The 25,235-nt window shown below is 52.7% G+C and overlaps 1 protein-coding gene across 2 annotated transcripts; it reads left to right on the plus strand.

The window, feature by feature from the left end:
- The first annotated feature begins 515 nt into the window (after positions 1–515).
- On the plus strand, positions 516–23,534 carry AMN (amnion associated transmembrane protein). Of its 2 annotated transcripts, XM_075103969.1 has the most exons (12): positions 516–626; positions 2,759–2,877; positions 3,023–3,067; positions 12,377–12,464; positions 14,011–14,246; positions 15,848–15,985; positions 16,077–16,185; positions 18,008–18,090; positions 19,081–19,267; positions 20,356–20,530; positions 22,876–22,978; positions 23,243–23,534. In XM_075103969.1, the coding sequence occupies exons 1-12, from the start codon at positions 584–586 to the stop codon at positions 23,351–23,353; spliced, it is 1,437 nt and encodes a 478-aa protein (XP_074960070.1). In that variant the 5' UTR covers positions 516–583; the 3' UTR covers positions 23,354–23,534. The 2 variants fall into 2 exon arrangements, with proteins under 2 accessions (XP_074960070.1, XP_074960071.1); XM_075103970.1 differs by lacking the exon at positions 2,759–2,877 and having other exon boundaries at positions 537–626.
- Positions 23,535–25,235: the final 1,701 nt, after the last annotated feature.

Raw genomic sequence — 25,235 nt, forward strand, 5'->3', positions numbered from 1 at the left:
AGCCTCAACAAAAGCAGCGTGGGGCTGTGCCGGCACTGCCATGGCGTGTGCTGGGTAACGAGCAAATCAGCTGGTGGCCAAAGTACAATTACAAGTCATCGCTGGGAGCTGCTCTCTTCCAAGCGAGCTAATTGAAAATACATTGAGACCGTTATTAGTAATTACAAGGTAGCCGGCGTTCTGCAGGGGAGAGCGGTGTGGGATGTGCACACGGTGCGTTCGCGCTCACCACCCTTTAGCAGGACCAGGAAGGGTGGAGGGGGTGCAGATGGTGAGGTCTGGTGAGCAGAGCTGGGGGGACCACCACTCTCACCTCCCCACCTTGTTCCTCAGTGGCTCTCCCAGGCTCCCCACGGATGCCAAGAAAGTGGGGAGCTTGGGAAAAGAGCAGCTGTGAGAGCACACCAGCTTCTGGTGCTGAGCGAGCCTCTGGTTTATGCTGGGGGAAACTTGCTTCTTGCACTGGTTTCCTCCCTTCTCCCTGCAGCCTCCTCCAGGCTGAGCCCATCACGTGTCCCCGAGGAGGGTCCAAGGTCCAGACGGGCAGGGGCTGTGGAGGCAAGGACTGGCAGGCTGCTGCAAAATGAAGTACCTCTTCCTCCTCCTTGGTGTCCTGCAGCTCCTTGGTGAGTATGCCCAGGGCCCGACTGCCAGGGTGAGCAGGGGTGACCGCTGGACGACTGCCCCATTTGCACTTATGGCAATCCTGTTTCAAAGCAGAGCTGCAGAGTCTGTCACTTCAGGCGTATCTGTAACGCAAACTGGGAAAGGCATTTCCAAACAGAGAGCAGGCAGGCAAACGAGACGGATTAGTGTATCGCGCCCGCTGTACCTCTGCGGCTTGGGTTTTCCTGCTCTTATTTGAAGCCAGCAGCTCTGCACTGCATAACACATTCTTTGTTGAATATGCATGTTGCTTTGATGTTCAAGGACTGCGCTTCCCTGGAGACAAGGCTGATTAAATAGCACGCTGATATTTCCAGGGCTGAGGAGGGTACAGGAATGCATCAGTGCAGCTGCACGGCGGAAAAACCTTTGCAATAGGCGATTAACCTCCACTGCCCCAGGTCCCCCAACCAGAGGAGATGCTGCTGCCATAGCCACACCAAGTCGGCACACACAGCCCTCTCTGCGGTGTAGCACGGCACGAGCTCGCTTGACACAACACCTTGCAGTCGCAGGAACATGAGCCGTGTGTGCAACGGGGCCAGCTGAGCTTTTCTGCTGGAGCTTTAACATCTCCATTCTCTGGCTTCCGCGGACGGGAGGGATGCAAGTCAACCACAGCGGTGACAGAACAATTTGAAATTACCATCTGGGGGCTCTTTCCTTTCTTAAGCTCTTTTTCACTCCAAATCAGCAAGGTGTTTGTGCCCACAACACTGCAAGCAGCTGCCTGGGTCAGGTTCTCATCTCTGTACGGTCTTTTTGCCTCTTGGTGGGTTTTAAAATGTATACAGAGCAGGGGGTTGGTTGTTTGCTCCGCCCAAGGGCTCCTTCAGGGAGCTGAAAACCATGGCTGCAGCCCAGCGCGGGGCTGGGGTTCCCTCTGCTCCTCACACCCAGGCTCCCACCCCTGTTCCTACATTACGACTTTTATTCAAGTTAAAAATACATCATTTCCTCTTCACCCTGACATAGCTGCGTACAGCAAATGGTCTCAGCAGAGCCCCTGGCAGAGTCAGACAGTGAGACAGTACAAATTACACCCTGAGGTAATCATTGCACACTGATAGAGCCTCTGCACAGCCTACAGAGGACAACCAGCCACATCCCTCCCCGTCATTCGGGCTAGCAGGGCCCAGGCTTTCTGCAGTGCACCTCCTTCCGTCGGCCAGAGTCATTCAGACCACCCTCCCATCCCAGGATAGGGTGTCCCCCCGTGGTCCTTCCTGCCCCCTCTGTGGCCAGGTCCCACCCACCACTGGCTTTCTACCTATTTTGTAGTTTTGTGGGTTTTTCTCCTAAACAAAAGATGATCCATGTTAAGATCAAAGGTTTATTCTTTTTTCTTTCCTCTTTTCCGTCTCATAACCCACTTGCCCGAAACCATTTAATTCAGGCTGCTGGAGATTCATTTTCAGCTGGACGTGCGTCTCCCAGCCAAGCCTGGGCAACGTCAGGCCAGGAGGCTGTGGCTCCACTGCGCTCGTGCAAACAGAGTGGGTGAGAGCAGAAACCCACCTCTGCCACGGCTCGTCCCTGGCCAGGGGGCTCATTGCTGCAGGGTCCCGTGGGCAGGACTGCAGGACACCATTGAATCTTCCCCCTCCAGTCCCAACCACATGAACCCAGCCCATATTTTGTGCTACACATCCCATAGCAAATGCCCTTTCTCCTCTCACCCTGTCTTCGTCGCCCTGCTGGCTCTGCATGACTACTCCATACCTACTGACTGGAAACACAAAGATGGAGGGGGCTCTGCACATTTGATTAGTCTGAGTGGCAACAAAACCCGCTGCAATGAATGCTTAGGCACCAGGTGTATGTTATTCTTGCCCATTGCCTGCAGGACTTTCCTACCTTCTCGCTGCCTGCCCAGTATTTGTCCCTTAATCCTCTTCCTACCTGGGTGAGTAAAAGCCAGAAAAATCCCCTGTGCAGAGGAGGGCTGTGACTGCTCAGCTGGGAACATGCTCCTGCGTGGAAAATCCCCAAACCTGGCCTGAAAAGGCCAACCCATCCTGTAGTGCATCCCAGACAGGGCTCCCAGTGCCTCCCACAGGCTGGGTTTCACTGGTTTGCCTGCTCCTCCCAGCTGCCGCCACCGCCGTGTACAAGCAGTGGATCCCCAACACCAATTTTGAAACCGCCTCCAACTGGGATAAAGGCAGAGTACCCTGCGCCAGCGATGTGGCTCATTTTGAGAAGAACAAGGTATTGGCCATTTTAATGGCTTTTTTGTGGTGTGGTTTTGTTTTGTTTTCTTTTTTGATTTTTTTTTGCAAATTGCCATTGGGTGTTCAGAAAAGCCCTTTGCCTGCCAGGGGAAAGCCTGCTTTTGTTTTTCCTTTTCTTACAGGTCATCTCGGTCTTCGTCAGGTCTCCACACGTGCTGACAGACATGGTAAGGCAGCGTGCGGCATTGCTGGGAGGGCGGGTGAGGGCAGGGCTGGCGCTGGAGCGCTGCCAGCGGCTGCCGTGTCCCCCTCTCCAGGGACTTTGACATTTTGCTCTGGCCAGACTCGCCCAGGATGCTTCAGCTGGGGCAGGGAATGAGAGTCACAGCAGCCTGGGGGGCTTTGCACTATGGAGCCAAAAAACCCATTTCTGGGATTATTTTTTTTCATTGGGGATACGGGGTGGAGCACCCCAAACCCCACTTTTATTTGGAAGAAATTAATTTTTCTTCCCCAAAGGAAGTTAAAAAGCCCCTCCATGGAACTGAGACCTTGGCAGTAGTTTGTTGAGGAGCACCAACAGGCGGCATTGGCAACGCGGAGCAGGCTCTAGGCCCGGGCAGAGGCTAGGTGAAGCTGACATCAGCATAACTTGGAATGAAAACAAACCATTCTGGGAAATTCCAAAATGTTGCCTGAGATATTCCTTTTCAAGTACCATTGGGTTTTATATTTTTTCTGGAGCACTATTAGCCTGGCCATGGCAGGACAGGCACAACACCCGACTGAAATGTGTCTGTTGGGTGAGATCAGGCTGGGGGTTCTTGCCTCAGAGGGGTTTCTGAGAAATCCAGTGTCCCCCAGAAAGAGAAGCCTTTCCTGGAGCAGGCTGACAGGCGTCCATGGAAGCACAGGGTCTTGATGCCCACAGCTTGGAGGGTCAAATTTTAAAGGGAGGAGGGAATTAAAAGAAAAGAAAACCTTCACTGCCCCAACATATCGGCACGGGATGGGTCACCGGTGATCCCCATGACAGTGCTGGCATGGCAGAAAATGGGATGGAGCCCATTTGCAAAACCTCCCCTGCACGGGACGAACTTGCGGCCGAATTTTCTCTCTTGGTTTTAGGGCAGCTTTGCTCTTTTATCGCCCATTAAATCCGAACAAGCCCTTGAAATTTATGTGATGTAATATGTTCAGGCTGTCTACGCCGCTAATAGTTTTGATGCTTTAATAATGCTGTGTGCCACATTTAATCCCTCTACAAATATTTGGAGGAGTTACTTTATTTATATGGCATTTTAAATATGAATTTTTGGAGGAAATAATGTACTGGGGAAATATGTACAAATATAATGTAATAAATGATGTGGAATTTACCCAGAGAAGAAAAGAGCAAAATATCACTCCAGTAGATTTTATTTTACTTACAGATGAATGTATAATATTTCTAAAGTACTTTCATCAGAGGCCTGCAAAGTGCATAATTGCAAAGCAGTGTTATTCATTAAGGCATGAGCCTTTCACAACCAAGCTGAGCAGCCCTGCAGCTGGCTGAAGGAGAGGGAGGTGCAACACAACCTTTGCTCAACTAAAGACACCCGTGGCCACGCTGCTGTGCTGACATCCGCTGGCTGCTCAGGTGGACGTTTCCCATCGCGGCCGAGTGATGGGGTCAGGGTGCTGGAGTGGCCTCCAACTCATACCGATCAAAGGGTCTGGCTGTCCCTGAGGGAGCCCCCACAGACTCTCTGCTGCCCTGGGGTTTCTGTGGGATCCAATTGCTGGCAGGCAGCTGCGCAGGCTCCAGGGTTACAGTGAATATTATAGTCCCACCGCTGTGCAAGAGGAGAGGAGGTCTGGGGGGCCCATGAGGAAATAAATCCTGGCAGCACCACTGGCTGTGAGAACGTGGCACTGTTCCCCTCCAGCCGGGGGCTGGCCCCACTGCTGCACCAAGCTGCACCTTCTGTGGGCAACCAAGCTCATCCCAGGATATAACCTGAACCACAGTTCACGCTTTCCTTCTGAGCATCACAACCCCAACAATTCGCAATGAACTGTGCCACCAGGTTTCCTACTGCACTTGTTAATATTTCTTTTTAATTTCAGCTCAGCCACTTCCCTCCCGTGTGCTGCCATGCTCTTTTGTCACCAGGTGATATGGGGACTGCCAAGATTAGGGATGAAAAAGGAATGAAACCCAGCACCTGAGCCGGTCTGCCACTTGTGGGTACGGTGTGAAATTTGGTAACCGGCTGCTTAGAAAATGAATTGGTCATGAGGCTTTTTGCAGAGAGGCTGGGCTGCACCTGTTCGGCTGCGGCCATGCTGCGCCGGAGCATTAATCACTTAAATCAGCAGGAATACATTAAGCTTCAGAGTCGCCATGGAGATGCTATACAGCCTTTGGCCAAAAAAAAAGGAGACTGTTGCTTGCTATAGTAGCGCAGGAAGAAATTCACAGCCAGGGAAGGGGCTGGGCTCTCATTGACTTTCATGAGGACGGTGGCCGCCGCAGTGGGTGCAGGGAGGGATGCTCAGTGCCAATGCCCCGCTGGGTGAAGGGCAGCATGAGACCTCCCATCCTGACTCCCCAGCTGAGTGCAGCAAGACCTGGGGCGCTGGGGGGGTTCTCGTGTGCCACCATCAGCCCCCCCCTCCCCATTTATATTAAAGGAAACACTTCTGTATGGTGAGCCCTCCAGCTCCCCTCCCCATCCATCCCATGGGGGGGACCAGCCAAGCCCGAGGGCTGCTATCTCAGGAGGAGGCCGGAGCTGTTGGGGCATGCAGCCGACCTCCCTGCTCAGGGGAAACCCATTTATCACTCAGCTTGGAGGTTATTTGTTCTTAAGTTCCGAGTGGGTCTCTAATTCAGCCACACAGTAAATCCAAATCCAGCTTAAGCATAAGTGACTTTGAAGCATGACTGTTGTGATTAGGCTGGGTTTTCTATGGTATTTAGCTGCCTAAAGATGCATATCAGTATTTAACCAGCTTTCAGAGGTGCCTGGGGGTAAATCTGCAAAAAATGGTGGCAGTGCTCAGGGTGGTGGTGCCTGACCTGGGTGCTCCAGGGCAAGGTGGGCTTTGGCTTTGCTTGTCTTCCTGGTGGGGGAGAAGGACTCCTCCAAGGGGTTTCGACCCTCTGGCTGTGGCTGTGCTTCCAAAGGCAGCCAGGCCAGGGCACGGCTGCAGCTGCAAGCCCAAAGTTTGCCCTGACAATACCAGCTCTGGTGCAGTTTTGCCCAAGCCAGCCAGCACCGCTGTGTGGGCCAGCCATTAATTATGCTGCCTGCTATTTTTGGGGCAGCAGGAGACAAGTTTAGCCGCCTGGGCAAAGCAGCCTTGCTCTGCCCCCATGGTGCCAGGGTCAGGGCACTGGCAGGGGTTATTTGGCAGTGCCAACATCACCTTTCTATCTCTGCCCCATCACCAAGCACTGCCATGGTGGCAGCAGCTGCCTGCACCTCCTCCCTGCCTGCCTAGTGAGGGTCTGCAAAAGCTGGGTGAGGGTTGAGAGCGTACGGGGCACTGGGGTCTAACCAGGGACATCTTGCCCAGCCTTATATTTTTAGCTGCCTAACTGTGAGAGCAGAATGTGCTCGGTTTTGCTGCAGGATGCTCCCGCTCGGTTCCTGGCAGAGATTGATCTTGAAATGCCAATTGCTCTCCAGGGGCGCTGGCTCTAATGAATTGCCATGGTTTGTGCTCATCCCAAGCACCGGCACTCCCTCCCCCCTGCTTCCCAAACAGCAGGGTAATGAGACACCCAGAAAAGGGATTATTTTTCCTTCTCCTGAGATTAAGGTAAAAATTTCACGGGAGTGCGTGTGTGCATGTGTGTGTGCCAGCAAATCATTGCAAGCCCAAATCCTGCAGGCTTTTCTCCAGCAGTGTTTCTGCTGAAGATATGCCCTAGGAAAGGAGTGCGGTAAAACAGCCTTTTGCAGTTGCCTCCCTGAGTTTATTTGCTCCTTGCAGGCTAGTTTCCAGCAGGAGGAGTTGTTAAAGCCTGTGGTGAGCAGAGCAGCTTGCTGGCATCCTGGGATGGAGCGGATGCTAGGGCAGATCTGGCTAGATGGCTGCACCGTTCATCGGCTGCCATCCCCTGATGCTGGGGACGGCTCCCCTGCCGGCACCTCGAGCTGCTTTCCAGCTCTCCCTGATCTTGTCTGCAGAGGGAAGTTAAGGAAAATGAGCTGAACTAACCTAAAGTAGATTTGGCAAATGGCTTTAAGTCTCTGTGTGCCTTCTGCATCCCGAACTCAAGTGTCTTGGGCTGTTTTACCTTAATGTGCTACCCAAGGGACTCCTGATGTCCCCTTGTTCCCACCCAGGGTGCCTGATTTTTGCATCCTGCTGGGACCTGTTTGGCTTTGCCTCTGGAGGTGTGCACTGGGGGCCTGCAGTCAGATTAATGGCTTTTTTGGTCCCATTGCTTTTTCTATCCTGCAATGGCTTTTACTGGGGTCTGTGGGGTGGTTTGGCAGGGGGTGTGCCAGGCAGCACCCATGCAGGATGACCGGGACCTGCGGCTCCTTTGTGGGGATCGGCAGGAGCATGATGTTTCAGGAACCCAATGTGCTGGGCCACCCCTTTGCCAGGGGATGCAGTGGCAAGGCCAGGATCAGGGGCCAGTGCAGGATCAGGGGCTGTGGTGGGGGCAGGCTGGATCCAGCAGCAGGCTGGGGGCGTGGGCTGGCACGTGCAGCTGGGGGGAAGAATGCCAGCAGGAAAGTGAGCGAATGAACCCCCGCTAATGAACCGAAGAAACCCTGTGGTGAGAGAGCTCCTGGCAATGCTCCAGAGCCGTCAAAGGGATTCACCTGCAGATGAATCTGGCCCTGTGCCTTTCCGGGACCTTCAGCCAGCACCTGTATTGCCCCCAAGCACCCGCACACCCAGCTGCACTCAGACCCCTTCCCCCAACCCCAACGGGCATTGGGAAAACCCCCACCATTCCCACCTGCAGGCAGCAGTGGTCAGGGGCTGCCTGCCCGCTGCCCTGCCTGCCCGCTGCCCTGCCTGCCTGCTGCCACGTGTGGGCTGCCGCTGCCCCAGCGAAGCAGGACTGGGAGAGATGGTACAGAAATCCTTGAGCATTATCATAGAATCATAGAATCGTTAAGGTTGGAAAAGACCCTTAAGATCATCAAGTCCAACCGCTAATCCTTGAGCATTAACATTTGTTGTGAGTTACAGCACATCTCTCTGTGGCAGAGAACTAAGCCCCTTGCATCCTACCCCAGTGATGTGTTTTGGATGGGGTGCCAGCATCGCCAGCCCAGAAGCTGCTTCTGGCTGGGTTCCAGGCGAGGGGGTGTACCCGGCAGCTGTGTGCAGCCCCGATGGCTACCAAGCTGCTCGCTGATGCATCACTGTGGATCCCAGTGTGCCTGGACAGTCTTGGCATTGCACAATTGGGATGGTGGCTCCGTCTCACCTGAGCAAGCAATTCAAACATGTTGATGCTGTGAACTAGAACAAGGCTGGCAGAATACCCAGCTGCAATCACGAGCCTCACTTGCCGGGGTTTGAAACATTAGTGCCACATTTTTTTCGTGCACTGATGATGTTGACATGACAGTCACACTGATGCTGTCAGTCATCTCAGCACAGTGCTCATGAATAGAGCAGAGCTGGGATGTGCCGGAGGTTGGTTCAAAGCCACCTACTTCAAAAGCCCTGTGTTCAGGCCTTTGCCATTTTTTCCTTTTGCATTTCAGAGGTTAGTCTCATAATTTTCACTCAGGCAGTGGGGCAGAGGGGTTTATTCTCAGTGGTGCAAAGCTTGGGTTGCAAACGTGGTAACTGTGGGTTGAGAGCCCCATGGGGTCTTTCCTTTTTTTTTTCCCTGACTTTGATGAGAAAAATGACTGTGTTTCAGTTGTCATTACACTTGATAACGATGACTGGGGAGATAAGTCATTTACCAGTGTCAGGGATGGGAGATGAGTAATGGGACTTTAAGCTCTCTGTATTAATGGCCCTGGAGTACAGGTTGGCAGGAGCAAGGGAAAGCAGGTGAAACCGCCAGCTTTTTGGCTCTGGTCCTTTGGTACATGTCATTGCTCAGTTCAAAATGTACTTGGAAAGTGGCCCAGCCTATATGCAATTTCTATACTAAACACCCAAAGGCAGAAAGCCACTGCCCAACCAGAGTCTCCATTTTTCCTCTGCAGCAAGCTGAAATACTTAACTTACATTAGGAAAAAAGAAGGGGCAAATTATTTACAAAGACCCACTGGATGACAAAGCCATTTCTGAAATGCTGCCCAGTGGCATGCTTCTCGGGCAGGGCTGGTGGTGGATGGGCAACACCTTGCTTTGGTGGGCAAGGAGCTGTAGGGGCCAGCCTCAGAAAATGCTGCTGTGAAGCAGAAGTACAGGGCTCTTCTTGCACTTCATGTTCATGGAGATGAGGTGACTCCATCCCCTGGCTCACATCATGTTGCCTTGAATTTTAATTCTAGGGCTGGTGTTAATAGCATTTGGGCTGTCCCAGAGGGTGAAGGGGTCAACAGCTGGGACACTCTGTGTGCTGTGGGACTTTGATTTCCCTGCCACACTCGCACGTGGACAGCTTCCTCCGGGCTTGGGAAGACAAGCCTGCCTGGGGTTTTGGCCTTGGTGGTGGTGGTCGTGGATTTCCAGTGGTAGCTGGAGAAGCTGTGCCTTTGCCAGAGAGCCCAGTGTCTCCCGAGCCCTGCACAGATGCAGTAGGCATGTGGTATATTTAACATGAGGCATTTTTCTCTCACCTCTCCCCATGGGGAGGATCCAGACCCTGCTCACCTGGGCCCTCCCAGGCACAGGAGGATGTAACCTTGGTTGGTCATTGGACCTGCATTTGTGTAACTGTCTGTGCCCATGTGTGTGTATCTCCAACCCAACAACCCACCTCATCCCTGCTCTCCCCACACTGAACTCAGCCATGCTGTGTGAATCCCTACCAGGTTTTCCTTACTTTGCTTTGTGCGTAATGCATGCACAAACCCCTCTTGCATTCCTCCCTGGAGCAATGTGAGTGATGCAGCTTACAAACATAGGCACATATTTGTCCAAGTGTTGTCTCTGTGACTTTTTTCTCCCCCTAGTTAGTTTGTGAAGATCTGAATGAGCAACCTTCTGGACAGGAAAGCTCATTGTGTCCTGCACGGCCACAGCAGGGCGTTTGGGGAGCTGTGACCCACAGCCATAGTCAAAGTGTTTGGTAACTCTGTAGGGGAAAGAGCTGGCGGGCAGGCAGGGATCAGAGCAGGGACTCCCCAACCTGGTGGTCTTGATCCAGCCGCAAGACTCACAAACGTCAACTTCTTCAGCCTGGGAAAACAAACAGAGGCCAGTTAGTCATGGCCCTGCTCTGTCACCCATCCCTGTCACCAGCAGCTGTTGTCTGTTTTTTTTTCCACCATCCTAAGATCTTTCCAGCTACAGGCCCAAGTGCCCACAGGTAACTTCTGTGAAGAGCTGGTACCCTGTGTTCATGAAATGATCAATGGCATCCTATCTAAAACCCCATCCTGAGCAGCTCAGCTGGACCCCAACAGCCAGCTGGCCACCCTCCCTGCTCAGCCCCATCACGCACAGCAGGCTGCAGGTTGGCAACCTGGAAACTGGCCAAAAGGCCAGCGGTGAGGGGCCTGAGATGGCCCAGCAGGTTTGGAAGAAGGGATTTAGCTAGCAGCACTAGCAGCACCTGTCCTAAATATTGGTGGTAGCTGGCTGCCCACAAGTGTCCCACCACCCATTCCTGCATGGAAAACAAGCCAGGGCATTTCTGAGTAAAACACCTCGTGAAAGAAGCTGGTAGCAAAGACCTTGCCCAGCTCAAATCAGGCCAAGTCCTGAGCCTTAAAACGTCATCAGACATGGCTTTTGTATCTGCAGCTAAAGGGCACGCTGCCATTCTCATCCTGGCAAACCTTTCAGCCTCTTTCAGTGCTTCAGTATTGGAAAAATTTGCTTTACTCAAGAGTAATAGAAATTCAGAGAACATGATGGCATGGTTTCCAGTTAGCCACTACACGTGCTATGGTCTCATGGAGCAGCATCCATATGCAAAGACTTCTTCCTGGCTGGTGGGGAGACTCCATACCCTTGGGGCAGGCGTTGCCCAGACCTCAGCTGTTCACGTCATCATCCCCTCCCCTCCAGCCCACCGTACGACATTGCTGGGTCTGAAGTGGGTGGTGCACAGGAGCACTGTGCGGCTCTTCTCTGTGGCAGCCACCCTCTGCTCTCCACCCTGGCTTCTCATGGTTCCTGAACCAAGAGGGGTACGGGGGCTATGACCTTCAAAGCACCACACCACCAAGGCACTAAAGTTCTAAACAGTTGCCTATAGCTTGGGGTGAGGAGCTTTTTGCCATGTCCAGCCCTGTCCCCAGGGCAGTGCCTATGTGGGACAGAGCATCCTCAGGCAGGACTGTCCCAAGGACAGAGAGCAATTGCAGACACCCACAGCAGTCATTCAGAAGTCTTGCTTTCTCTAAGCTACATGGATATTTAAAGACCATTTAAGTAGACAAAACCTTTAAATCCCATCTAACATGCTTCTTTGTGAGCACAAGACCAAGTGCATCATCACAACACAGTCCCGGAGGGCTTCCAGCTGCTGTTTGGGGAGTGATGTTAAAACCCTGGATAGACCGAGTGAGAGGAGAACTCCTTGACAGGTGCAAATATTGGGGGAAACCCCAACTTTCCCTGTGGCAATTTCTAAGCAGAAAATAAGATGGGCTGGGCTGAATAACCTATGTACTGTGAACGAGTGGCCTGACTCAGTTCTTTACCAAAGCCTGTCCTGGAGTCAGCAGTGCCGGCTAGTGAGCTGGGTGGCCACAGCTGTGCCTGTTGAGGGTTGTCTTCATGCCCTGGAGCAGAAGCCTAATGGAGGTGAAGCCAGGTGAATGTGGAGACCCCGACTACCTGTCGGTGATGTCCTACCCAACAAGAAGGGGGTTTAACTATGGCAAGCTGTGCCAAATGCCACTGCGTTCTTTCCTTAGCTGGTGCTGAACACAAATCCACTAGTTGACACCTCACCAAGTGTATCTTGGGCCCCTGAGCTATTTTTTGTGGGGCAAGTGCAGTCCTGGAGGTGGGAACCCATTAAGCAAGGGGACCTCTGTGAACTCGCAGAGTAAGGTTGGGTTTTTCATGGCATACCAATATATAATGCTGCTCCTGAGCTGGTGGGAGAGTGTGTGCAAGAGGAAGAAGCTCTGTCAAAAAAGCTTATTTTGCTTTTTCCTTGTTCTTGCTTCCCTGAGCACTCCATGCTTTTCTGTGCTACTGGAAGGTAATGTCAAAGTGCCTCTCCCATCGCAGCGTCTCCATCTGTAAAAATGGGAGCTGATACTTTCCCATTAACGCAGGGCATGGCAAGGGTAACTCCTAATGACTATAAAGTGCTTTGGAGACAGCAAGTGTAATAAGCAGCCTAATAATTAGCACTGTTATTTGATTACAAGCCTGGGTGGCTGTCAGCGTGACTGCACAGTAATACTCTCAATCCCTTTGTCTAGTACCTGCCCCTGAACGGAGAACTCGTGCTGGCATCTGGTGCAGGATTCGCAGCTTTTGATGGCAGCTGGGATCCAGGCTGTGACTCAGGTATTTTGTGCCCAGAAATGTCATCCCATCAGCCCCTGATTAATCATGGAAATTCAGCCCCAGTGCTTCTACAAAGGTCTTTGCTGTCCCACCTCAGAGCAAAGTGAATCACTCCTGTTTTAATACCTACCTTTTCTTTGATGACTTCCCTCACATCAGATCTTTTTTTCCTGCTAGATCACCTGTCTTCTAAAAAAGTAATTTTAGTAAGGAAGCCTTTGAAGTTGTAGCAGAGAGGCAAGTATTGTCTGTATTTTACCCTGCCTATTAAGCATGTAGCCACATCAAAGCCCTCATTTTCTTTGCCGTGCTATTTCTAAAGAAAACTGGTTAGGAATTACACACTAGCAACATGAACCACAGCCATTGCAGTGAGCTGGCCTTTGGCCCAATATGCACAGGCATTTCGGCATGAGCACATCCTTCCCTCTCCTCTTAGCCTCCAGCCCAGGTTTGCCATGACTGAGGGAGCAGGTTTGTTTCATCAGTGCCTGTTGTTAGCCTGAAAGCTGTTTGTGAGGGAGAGGTCTTTTGGGTATTTAAGAGCTACCTAATGGTTTCAGTGGCAAGTAACATTTTAGTTTGGCCACAGGAAAGGAAGAGTCCAAGCAGAGCACCCGTGCCCGCACTCCGACTGGAAATAAAAGAGAAAGAGGGGAGAAAACACCCAAATAGGTCTGCCTGGAGGAGGGACTGCAGCATTAGGCTGTCCAGAGCCACTCCAAGAACCTTCATTCCTATCATTTTTCCACACTGGGCTGTTTGGTCCCCATCAGGGTGCTCTGGCAGCGGCCCCCATCTTGCCCTTGGCTTTTCCTTCTGACCACGTGCTGCTCCCTGAAATCAACAGTCACTTCTGGGGCAACTTTCACAAATGGATTTTTTTAAAGCATGATTTTAAAATGAATGCGAATAATTCAGTCAGTAAACACCCATGTGATAGCTGAATTGGTAAGGTTCAGCTGTTGGGGAAGAATGAGAAGGAAGCAGGGCACTGTGTGATGATACTAACTGGGCATCAGGGACATGGTTAATAGTTAAAAATTAATGGTTAAATGGTGCACTGTTTTTGGGGGTTTCCCACTGTGGGGACGAGGGCCAGTCATGTTTCTGCAGGCCTGCCAGGCTGCCTGGGAACTGGGACATGAATTATCATACCCATTTTTTTCTGGTGTAGCTGTTATTCAGCGTTTAGGCTCCGTGGTTGTTTTCCTCCCTAACTGTAAGGGTGAGCTTTGAAGTGGAGGGAAAATGTCCTGTGGGATCTGGTGCTGGAGGTCTGCAGCCAGAAGTGGGGTCCAGCCTGAGCTGCTGAAACCCCAGCCCTGAGTGCTGGAAAGCTTTGCTGAGCCTCTGCCAGGCTCTGGGAGGTGCCCGCAGTGCTGCCTGGGAAGGCAATGCCAGGGCCAGCCCTTTGCTCCCCACCTGCGGGGTGAACTCCTCTACTTCAGGCCAAGCACTTTCTCATTTTACAAGTCCAGATACATCCATCAGGGCTGTGGATTTGAGTCTGGGTCATGCTCAACCTTTCCTGTTGCTCTTCCAGGTACAACAGTGAGGTTCGCTGATGCTGAGCACAACAGGTGGTTCGATCCCATGCTATGGCAGGCCGTGTTCCCTGGTGGGGAGCTCGAGCTGAGCAGGCGCATCTTTTCTGTGGATGAGGAACGCGTCCCGTGCCACTACGACGATGTTATCTTCCAGCCCGAAACCTCCTTCCGGGTAAACATCGACTCATCACGGCGAGTGATTCATCTCCGCAGCATCTCTCTCATGGGCCAGGTAATGTGGGGATGATGAGAAACTGGCTCAACGCCTCCTCACCACAGCCCCAAAGTAGGTCAGGAGAGGAAGGACCAGCCGGGTATGGAGGAGCTGCACTGTGTGGGAGATGGGGCACTCCCACGGCCCTGCAGCTTCATGGGCTGCTGCTGCTGCAGATGCTCTCGATGACTTTTTTCCTCCACTGGTTTGTTACCACCTCCCTCCCCGCAGCGTGGGAGCGCAGGCCATCTCACTAGTCATATTAAAAAAAAAGGCCAACGTGCATGGGTCAAACTGCCAGAAAATGGCATCTTCTCTGGCACCCAGAGGCTGTCCCCTTCCTGGGCATGTGTTGGCAACTGCGCTGTTCAGGGACCCTCTGGGGACATCTCCTTCACATCCCTGACCTTAATGTGGCCCATGGCCTGGCAATCAATTCCCAGCTTTGCTTTGGTACCACTCTTGAATTCATTGGAGGGATAAATATAGAAATGCTGGCAGCATGCTATGCTTCAGCCCAGGAATCAGGTGCATGATGAGCCCCATCCCTCGCTGGTCAGGAGTGAAAGATCGCAGGCACTGCAATAGTAAACACAGGCTCCTCCCAGGAGTCAGAGGTGCAGCAGATCTTTCATAAGTTATTTATAAATTTACCTCTGCACTGCCTGGGATCTGTCATTTTGGGGCCAGGCATCAGGTAACCGTTTTTTGAGTAAAAACCTCAGTCAGTGTCCAGGTGAGTCCAGGGTCCAGGCAGGACCCAGACGGAGTTCACCTAGGGCACACGTAGCCCCAGGCATGCAGAGATGAGTGGTCCTGGATGCTCAGAGTGATGCTGGTCTCACTGATGCCTGGGGAACACCCCATGGCACATCATCTCCCCTGCCAAATCCAGCCCTGCCAGGGACTGCAGCTACCTATGCCCTGGGGTGGAGGCTGCTGCTGACTGATGAGATGGAAAGAAAAGGTGCATTTTATTTTTGTGGTTATAACATATTTCCTAAAAACCGACCTTGTAAACTACTTTGTCCCTTTGAAGCCAGCCCACTTCTTGTTGTGTGGGGTATTTTCACCCCAGGGCCTGAGAAATCTTCCTGCTATGCCAGGGCATGGAGAAGCCTCCCATGGAAGGCAGCAGGTGAAGGGTTTTCCATTGGCTTGGTGGGACAAGGCTGGCCAGTCCAGCTCAACCTTTGCTAAGGCCAGGCCTACTGAAACACTTCCCACATTGAAGGGAAACACCTCACATTCAGCCCCTCCCTCACAGTAATTAAAAGCTGATAAACTGAATTCTCAGGGCTAGCAGAAAGAGGGAAAATAAGAAGAAGGAAAGAAAGGAAAAAAAAAAGAAAAAAAAAGAAAAGCCATCTCATTATTTTTTGTGGTCCTTTTTTTGGTTTTAAATTAGAAAGGGTTTTTTCTGTTGGCCCCATGGAAAAGCCCGAATGGGAGTAGCGGCAGGATTTTTGCTGCTATACTCACATCCTGCAGCAGGGCTGCCCCAAGCTGGCCATCAGGCATGGCACCGGGCCCCCTGGGTGGCACAGCCAGGTGCCTGGGGACAGCGCTGGGACCTGGCTGGGGATGCTCACCAGCTTTTGCTGCTTTTCCACACACAGAAGCACAGCAGCCCTGAGGCCTGGGCCGGGTACCTGCGGGGTCCCTCCGCCCCGCTGCAGTTTCACGGCAATAGCACTCTGCAGGTGACAGGCACCAGCTGTCCCGACAAGTCCGGCTGTGCCTGCGGGAATGCCCTGGTGAGTCCTTCCATTGTAGTTGTGGGGGGGTGCCATTGCAATCTGGCAGCAAGGCGGAACAAGGGACTGATACTGCCCTGCTCTCCTGTAGGATAGCCACCGCATCTGCACGGCCCTGCTTGAGGCGTTGGGGAGGCAGTGCCCAGTGCCAATGTGCCAGAACCCTTTACAGCCACTTGGCCACTGCTGCAGGGTCTGCGGTGAGTGTGGGGGACATGGCCCTTTTCCTCCCCCCTGCTATGCTGGCTGTCCCAGTCCCTTCTCCTGGCTCTGCAGGGGAAAGCTGGGTATGAGGGATGCTGCTGGTGTGGGGTCCAGGCGCTCGTGAGCTGAAGTTTTGCTATACCACTGCTCCCACAGGTCTCATCCGCGGGTCCCATCTGCATCCCAAGTGCCACCCTCCCAGGGCATCTCTCTGCACCTGGGTCAGGGCAATCCCAACATCGATACAGGGTGGGTGATGAGTGGATTATGAGGAGCCCTACAGAGAAGGACTTGGGGGTATTGGTGGATGAAAAATTGGACATGAGCCAGCAATGTGCATTTGCAGCCCAGAAAGCCAATGGCATCATGGGCTGTATCAAAAGCAGCGTGACCAGCAGGTTAAGGGAGGTGATTCTGCCCCTCTACTCTGCTCTGGTGAGACCCCACCTGCAGTGCTGCGTCCAGCTCTGGAGCCCTCAGCACAGGAAAGACATGGAACTGTTGGAGCAGGTCCAGAGGAGAGCCACAAAAATCACCTCTCCTATGAAGAAAGGCTGAGAGTTGGGTTGTTCAGCCTAGAGAAGAGAAGGCTGCGGGGAGGCCTTTCAGTACTTAAAGGGGGCCTACAGAAAAGATGGAGATGGACTCTTTGTCAGGGATTGTAGTGATAGGATGAGGGGTAATAGTTTTAAATTAAAAGAGGGTAGGTATAGATTAGATATTAGGAAGAAATTCTTTACTCTGAGGGTGGTGAGGCACCCTAACAGGTTGCCCAGAGAAGTTGTGGCTGCCCCATCCCTGGAAGTGTTCAAGGCCAGGCTGGATGGGGTTCTGAGTAACCTGGTCTAGTGGAAGGTCTCCCTGCCCATGACAGGGGATTGGAAATAGATAATCTTAATATCCCTTCCAACTCAAACCATTCTATGATGTTATGAAGCATCAGCCTGGCTTTTCAGGCATTCAGCATGTTCTGAGTTGCAGCCCTTTGTCCCTGCCTCTGGTTTATCCTGTCAAGATGTCACAGCTTGTCAAGGTAATAGGGCTCTGCTAAGTTTATGCAGTGGAAAACACTCATAGGAAACACAACTTTTTCACCATAATGTCAGCTTTCCAACAGCAAGTTTGTTTCATTTAATTTCAAATAAAAACATGCAGATTGACAGCATTCCCTCTGCAATGGGCACTTCTCCATTAATCTACCTGGAAGGTTGTTAAGGGGAATTTTTCATGCACAGTTGTACCTTATACCATGCTTGGTATATCACCAAATTCATTAAAACAGCACCATATGTTTCTCCAACATGTTCCTAAAATCAGAGCCTCTTAAAGCCTTTAGGAGAATTTTATATTTCAACAAATGTTTACTTGGGGTTTTTTTTTTTCAAGGAAAATATTTGACCCAATGACTGCAGTGCAGTGGTACAGGGAGCAGAGGTGTCCTTTCCTCTCTGCTTTTCCTCCAAAGCCAGAGTAGCGCTGCTGAATTGCAGCCCCAAAAACCAGTTACATGCAGAGCTTCCCAGGGGATATGCAAGAGAAAGCTTTCCAGGGAAAGCTTCTCTCCAGAATATGGTGGAAACCAGAATCCCTTCACCAAACCCAGCTGATAAAGAGATCAGCAAGGGAGGAAGAGGTTTCTTGGGGCAGCGTTGCTCAGGCAGAGCTGTGGAGCTGCCTCTCCTGAGCCCAGCCAGACCAGCTGCACAGAGGTACCAGAGGGTCATCAGTGCCTTTTGTGGCAGTCAGAGCTGTGCCGCTGTGGCAGCTTGCTGCCTGGGCTCGGTGACAATGTCATGCCGGTCTGTTTTCGGGCTGCAGGAGCCACCATTAGCCTGGATTTCACTCCTGATTTTGACCTGCAGAAGTACCAGGACAGACTGGTCCAAGCATTGCTGAGCCAGGTACGTCAGCCCGCCAGATCGTGAAGGGCTAATGAAACCTCAAGTCCCTGGCTATGTCTGCTGGTGACTCAATACTGGTGGGGCTGGCTGGGGGGGGGGGGGTGTGAGATCCCAGGGATGCAGGGAGTTCAGCCTTGCTTCCCACCACCCTGCAGGGCTCACCCCCTACATTTGGCCTCCTTGGTGTGCCAAATTGTTGTGGGGGGTGGTGCAGCCTCCCTTGCTCCCCACCACAGCCATGCTGCCCCTATCAATGCAGGGCAGGAAGGAGGGGTTAAGGATGCAGTGGGGCTTGCTGGAAACCCTGGTCTAGAAAACACCGGAGGTCAGCCAGGGCATCCGGTTGAGACAACACGGGAGGTCAGCCCATGCGGTTGGCATCATGCAAACCTGCTGCAGTGCTCCCCATGGGCTCTGGGAGATCATTCCCAATGCTGGGCTGCTTTTGATTCCCCAGCAGACAAGCACTGGGTGGGTAACTGGCACTGGTCAGCACTCAGATGCATGTTCTACAAGGCCTCATGCCATGCTGCTGCTTGTCAGACACAGCATGATGTCCCTCCTCCTGGCTGGAAACTGCTGGAGGAGGGGGAGTCATTTTCTGAGTGACACTGGGAGGATCAATATCAGAGTATTTCTCTATTGATCCTGAGCTGAAAGCCTGTTGCCTGCCCTCCTTACAGCTGCACATGTCTTAATACAGTGTTTAATGGACGTGCTACACAAAATTGCTTTCTTGGTGCCCTCACCTCAAAGGGGGATGCTGAGTGCTGGGTGCTGGTCACAGCTTCAAAGGGAGGGGAGATACGAACCTCTCATCTGGGAAACCCAATGACACTGTGGTAACAGGAGTGGCAGCTCTGTGATGGGAGTCACATGAAGATTTATAGGTGGGCCTTGCTGGTGTGTCTCTTGAGGCTGTCTGTAGAGATGACTAATTTCTGCCTACTCCTCTCATGGGCTTTACATGTTGCCTTGTGTTTTGAAAAGCCCAAGTATGCCAGCGTGCGGATGGCCATATCCAAGGTGCACAAAGAACAGACCTTCCTGGGAGTCATACCCCGAAGCTCCACTCCCCTCATCCAGATTGTGCTGATTGATGACGAGGTGGGAGCACAGACCAGCACCGCTGTGGAGCAGATGGCTGCAGACATCATGGAGGACATAACGCAGCACGGTAATGGCACTGTCCTCCTCAGCAGGTCCCCCACGGGTGCGTCTAAAGCCACCGCTGTCCAGAGCTTCTTGTCTCCCGCCAGCAGCCCACGTGGCAGCCCTGCATCCTTGCTCGTTCACCAGGGAATCACACAAGAATCAAGCGGCAGCTTGGTTGAAGCTCCCTGAGGTGAACATTCCCAAGGTCCTTGTCCTCATCATTCTGGTCCAGCACACCTCTAAGCCTTCCTAATATGCATGCTCTGCATTTCTAATGATTTCAGTAGTGAACTTTGCTTACCCAGAAGTTTTATCATTTTAATCGTACTAAGACAGTGGTATGGGCGGAGCAGAACTGCAGAATCAGAATTATTGGGATTGGCAGGGACCTCTGGAGACCATCTTCCCTATGCCCCCTTGACAGCAGTTTACCCAGGGCTGAGTCCAGTTTGGTTTTGAATCTCTCCAGGGATGGAGACTCTGCAACCTCTCTGGGCAACTTGTCCCTGCTTTTGACTACCTTTGCAGTAAAACAGTTTTTTCTTATGTTGAAATGGAGTTTACCATATTTCAATTTGTGCCCATTGCCTCTTGCCCTGTCACTGGGTACTGCTGAGAAGAGCCTGGCTCAACATTTCAGCTGTGTCTCACCAAGGCAGAGCAGAGGGGAATGGTCACTTCCCTTTACCTGCTGGCAACCCTCTTCCTCACACAGCCTGGGATACCACTGTCCTTCCATGCTGTGCCTGGCTACGGTCAGCCTCGTGCCCACCAAGACGTGCAGGTCCCCCTCTGCAGAGCTGCTTTCCAGTCAGAATGCTGTGTGTGGAGGCAGCTGTGTAAGCTGGCAGATGCTGCTGAGCATGTAGGTCACGGCCAGGGAACCTGCTGGTTGTTGTATGGGTAGCAGACCTGCATGGACTTGTCCCAGTTGAGTCCACCCAGCTGTGTATCCCACCCCGTCCCCAGGGAAAGGTGATTAACCAGGCGAGCACTGCCAGACCCACCTGCAGGCTCCCTCTGCCCTGTGTGTGAGTTGGGTGGTGTGCGGGGGTAGGGGCGTGTTGACCCATCCAGGCCTCACCTCTATTTTTTCCTGCCCTTTCCCAGGTGAAGCACTTGGCATTTCAAGTGGCAAAATGGAGGTGGGCACCAGCAGCACTTTCAGCAGGCAAGCGGGGAGCCACGCGTTGAGCAGGATCACTGTGGGGACAGTCTTAGGGCTACTCTTCAGTCTCCTGTTGCTTGGAGGGATCTTCTTTCTCTACAGAAAGGGAAAGCTAAGGTATGGATGAGGTTTCTGTTTGCAGCATGTTGCAGGCTTCTCCTGCCTGGGGGCAGTTATCATCCCAAGGCTGTCCTTCCAGCCAGGCTGGTGGCACAAAGGCATGCAGGGCTGCCCAGAGCTTCCATGGTGGTGGGCATGGCCGGGCAGTCTGCTATAGCCAAAGTTACTAGTTCATAACATCACAGAATGGTTTGAGTTGGAAGGGACCTTTGAAGATCATCTAGGTCAATGCCCCCTACCATGGGCAGGGAGACCTTCCACTAGACCAGGTTGCTCAAAGCCCCACCCAGCCTGGCCTTGGACACTTCCAGGGACAGGGCACCAACAACTTGCCTGGTCAACCTCTTCCAGTGCCTCACCACCCTCACAGTAAAGAACTTCTTATATCAAATCTAAATCTACCCTCTTTTAGTTTAAACTATTGCCCTTGTTCCTTAGTTTATTGGAGGTGAGGTGGCTGAAAGGCACTTCTGTACTCCTGGACTGGTACTTGGCTGGGAGGACTTGCTTCTTGGTGCCATGTAGCACAGTGTGCTCTGGTGGGAGTGGGGCTGCTGTGGCTTGGTTGGAGCTCTGCACAGCCTGGTCATACTGCCTGGGGACATCTCCTGTTCCTTGTCGCGGTTAGTTTGTAGTCCTGCTGGGGGATGGGGGCCTGAAACTGCCAACTGCTAAATAGAAATGCATCAAAATAATTCAAATCACTCATCCTGCAACTTTGTGGCCTTGAAAGGGAGTGACAGCATCCAGAAGCAAATGCAGCTTCTGGTGCATTAGTTGCTCACACTGCATGGAGAGTGATGTGCAGGTCCTAGGGGAGGACGGTGGGGTACATGGCACCTGAGCTCACTGCAGCTGGGAGCTGGACAGAAATACCCTTCTCCATCACCTTTTCCCCTCACAGCTTGGAGACAGGCTCCAGCAGTGCACAGGGCATCCCTGCAGCACTCAGAGCAGGCGCTTGGGGCACCCACCTCTGCTCCTCACTCATGCACCCACCTTCACTCAGCGCCCTACCTCCCTCAGGGAGGGTTTTGCCGGTTTATAGGCAAACGCCTTTGTTTGTGGGGCTGCCCACTGAGCCGCTATGGCTCATCTCATCTACTTGACCATGGGCAAACAGGATAGACCCTATGCTTTTTATAACTGGGGAGGTGGGAATTGCTTTAGTTTGTATGTGCAAGGTGCATTGGTGTCTGCCAGGGCATGGCTCACAAGTCAGGTTGTTTCTTCCCTCCTGATTTCCCTGCCAGGGTTTTCTTGCCATGCAGCAGCAGCTGTGGCCAGGGATGCTTGCCCTGCCGCTCGGCACGTGCTGACATGACATTTCCTAGCAATAAACCCACGCCTTCATTTAATTTCTAAATAAAACTCCCAGACCCATAATTGCTACTTGATGATTTATTTTCCACTGACACTTCTTTGGATGCTGGACAGTCCTTTGAAACCATCTCCGTCAGCAGCGGGAGGGAAGTTCATGTAGCTACAGGAGATGGAGCTGAACCCAAGCCCAGGACATGTCCCCATTTGACCTGCTCCTGCTGCATGTCCCTGGGTGGCTCCAGGGCAGGTGTCCTTTCAGGCAGTGTCGCTGAGCATTGTGGAAGCATCTGACACTGGCAGGGATGCTGCAAATCAGGCAGGTGGCTCTGAGAGCCTACAGTCTGCCTCCATGCAGCAGAGATGTCCTGACCATCACCAAACCAGTGAATTCAGCTTGTTTCCAGCAAAAAGGGCCTGGTGCAGCCTCTCTGCAGATAATACAGATCTTCTGATTGCCCATGTAGAGCCTGTGGCATGGCAGTCACAATGTTTAAGTATCGGTGGGTTCTCAGGAACTGTGGTGACTTGTGTGGATCCCACCTGCACCAGGTGCCTGGTGCAGGGGATAGTGTTTGGTGACCGGGACCCTTAGGATAGGAGTAATAAAGAAAATAATAAAAGTGGTGATGGTGATTAAGATGATAAAGTGATAACATGATAAAAGTAGTGATAAAAGTAATTAGTGTTTGTTAAGACTCTAGTGGTAACAGGTGTCAGCTCTGTGGCAATTCATTTTAGGCCACAGAGGGAGAATGATGGCTCCAAAACAAAGCCTGTGCTGGGGTTGTCTGCCTCTGACAAACTCTGCCCTCCAGGATGCAGGTCCCAGCCCTCCAGGCTTAATGGTTTGTGCTGGATAGGGCAGCTTTTCCCTGGGAAAGTGTTCAAACATCCCATTTCAAAGGCAGCCTGAAACTTTGCCCTGTATTTTCCCATCCACCGCTTTAAGATGTGTTTCGGCTGGGGGAGCTGCTGGGATGGGTGGGATGCAGGTGGGTGATGCCCAGGTCTCTCCCCAGGCTGCCTGCCCTGCGACTACCTCAGCCTTGGGACAGAGCAGAGGACCCGGTGCCCCCTGCAACAGCCAGTGACAAAGGCTTTGACAATCCCATGTTTGACGTGGTGAGTCACCACTGCCCGGGGACATGGGGATGCTCAGGGGTGTGGGCAGGGGGTGGCAGGGCCCCAGCCAGGACCCTCTCAGGTGCCAGTGGGGATGCAACGCACCCGGCAGGGCTCCTCCTTTCCCCAGGCCAGGAGGGCTTTGTGGGCTGCTTTGTGGATCACCTGCTCCTCAGCTGCCACAGGCACTCAGCGCTGGGTGGGTTTTGCCAAGCGTTTGCTTCCCTTCTCCATCAGTTGTTTTTCCCTCCCTCACTGCTGCAGGAGCCACCAAGCATTGTCGCTGGAGTGGAGATTCTGCAGGAGGAGGCTCCCAAAGACCATCAGATCTTCTACCTCAACCCTCTGTACGATGCAAGAGAGACAGAGACCTGACGGCGTGGCCTCATGCTGGGGACAGCCACCACCTCCCTGGGGACACTGCTGCCTCTCCAGCCCTCATAGCCCCTCATGTTACTCCTGGTGGGATCTAAACCATGAGCAAGCAGAGTCCCACCTGAATAAAAGTGTCTGCACAGTGAAGGAAACCACAACAAACCTTTGCTGTAAAGGCTCAGCCATGCAGGCATGGCCTCCTTGGTGTTGCTTCTGGGTTTTAAACTGTATTTTGTGGGTATCCATCCTTTTTAGACAGTTCAACACTGAGATTTAGGTCTCAGGTGTTATCTGGGGAAGTCAGAGTCTAACTCAGCACCCCGTTTTTCAGCCAGCACCGTGCTGGATTTGCCCAGGGCAGTCGGCAGGTTGAAGGATGCATCCGTGGATGCATGATGGGAATTCAGTGCTTAAATTATTTTCAAAATGTGGCCCAGACCCTCCAGAACTTGGACCCATTAGCCGGGTTTGAAAGAAAATTATTTTGCTTTCCAGCAGTGTACTTGGTGCCAGGGATCTCAGAGCAGGGTCCCCCGTTCCTCCTCTCTGGGACCTTGCTCCCATCCCCTGGGTGCTGGTGCAGGGCTCCGTCCGGAGCAAACATTCCCTCTGCTGAGCCACCTGAGCTTGCTCCTCTCCCTTGTGCCTCGGCTGATGGTTTTAAGACCCTCTTGGACCTACCTGGGGATTTACCATGTTATTCCCTGCTACAAGAGAGCACTTCTTCTTGTGGTACAAGGGGAAAGTGATTCAGTTCCAGTGCTGGGGGTCCCTGGGGAGGGAAGCAGGCAGGAACCCGACAGCTGGGGACAGTCGCTCTGGCCTGTCTCTGGCGAGGGTCGGGGCAGCAGCGGCACTGAGGGGCCTCGTTAGCAGTGCTGTTTGCAGCCTGGCACGTGTCAAATACCCTCAGCTGCCCGCAATGTCAGGCAGTGCTTCTTTACAGGAGCAGGTCTGATGGGCGAGGCTCAAATTATGGAGATGTATGGAAATTTATGCAAATTTACACTCTGCTTGGTTTTCAGCAGGGCTTGTTGGCATATTCCATAAGGAAGCAGCTATTTTAAGTTTATTATATTTTGTTCTAGTCTCTGGAAGACATAATCCCTTCTTAAAGACCTGGAAATTCATCACTGGGCTCATCAGAGCCCTGATGAAGGGTGATGGGCAGTGCACGGTGATGAAAATGGACCCCGCCGCCCTCCTGCCGGCAGAGAGACCTCCGGTAACGGGAAGTGTGAGCAGGCAGGACACAGAACGTGGGCCAGGCAGGGCACAAAGCCATCTCCAGGCCTTGGTTGTTGCGATTGCTTTGCAAGCGAGGGCAGAGCTGGGGCTGAGAGGAGGCCTGTGCTTGGGGGCACAGGGTGGGGATTTCACAGTGCATGTCTCTCCTGAGAGTGCCCCTCTGGCAGTATTGGGATGAAAAGCAACTTGCCCAGGCAGGAGCTTCTACTGCGGTGGTCAGGCATTTGGTGCTGAATGAAATGGTCACCAGCTGGGTCAAAATGCAGAGACAGCCATCAGCTGCTGCAGGCGGTGGCTGACACCAGCAGGTTGGGAAAACCCAAGTCTCACCATCCTGTGGTTCTGCAAGAGGTGCATCTCTGTGGACAGCTGTGACCCAGGGACATGTCCCCAAAACTTACCCCACAGCGCACAGAGTCACCCCCGTGATGTGACACCAAGGGAGACCCCACCCCCACCCCCCAAGCCCTCATCCAGACTTCACGAGGCCGGACAGCACCCCCTGGCCGGGGTGGGGTGGGGCAGGGCGGACATGGTGAAGCATGGTCAGCCTATGCATCGCTTGCTGGTGCTGCGATGTTACCATGGTGCCTGCGAGAGCAGCCGCAGCAGTCGCCGGCTGGGTCTTGCTGCA

The sequence above is a fragment of the Phalacrocorax aristotelis genome, chromosome 9 (genome assembly GCF_949628215.1).
Source record: "Phalacrocorax aristotelis chromosome 9, bGulAri2.1, whole genome shotgun sequence".
Classification (NCBI taxonomy): domain Eukaryota; kingdom Metazoa; phylum Chordata; class Aves; order Suliformes; family Phalacrocoracidae; genus Phalacrocorax; species Phalacrocorax aristotelis.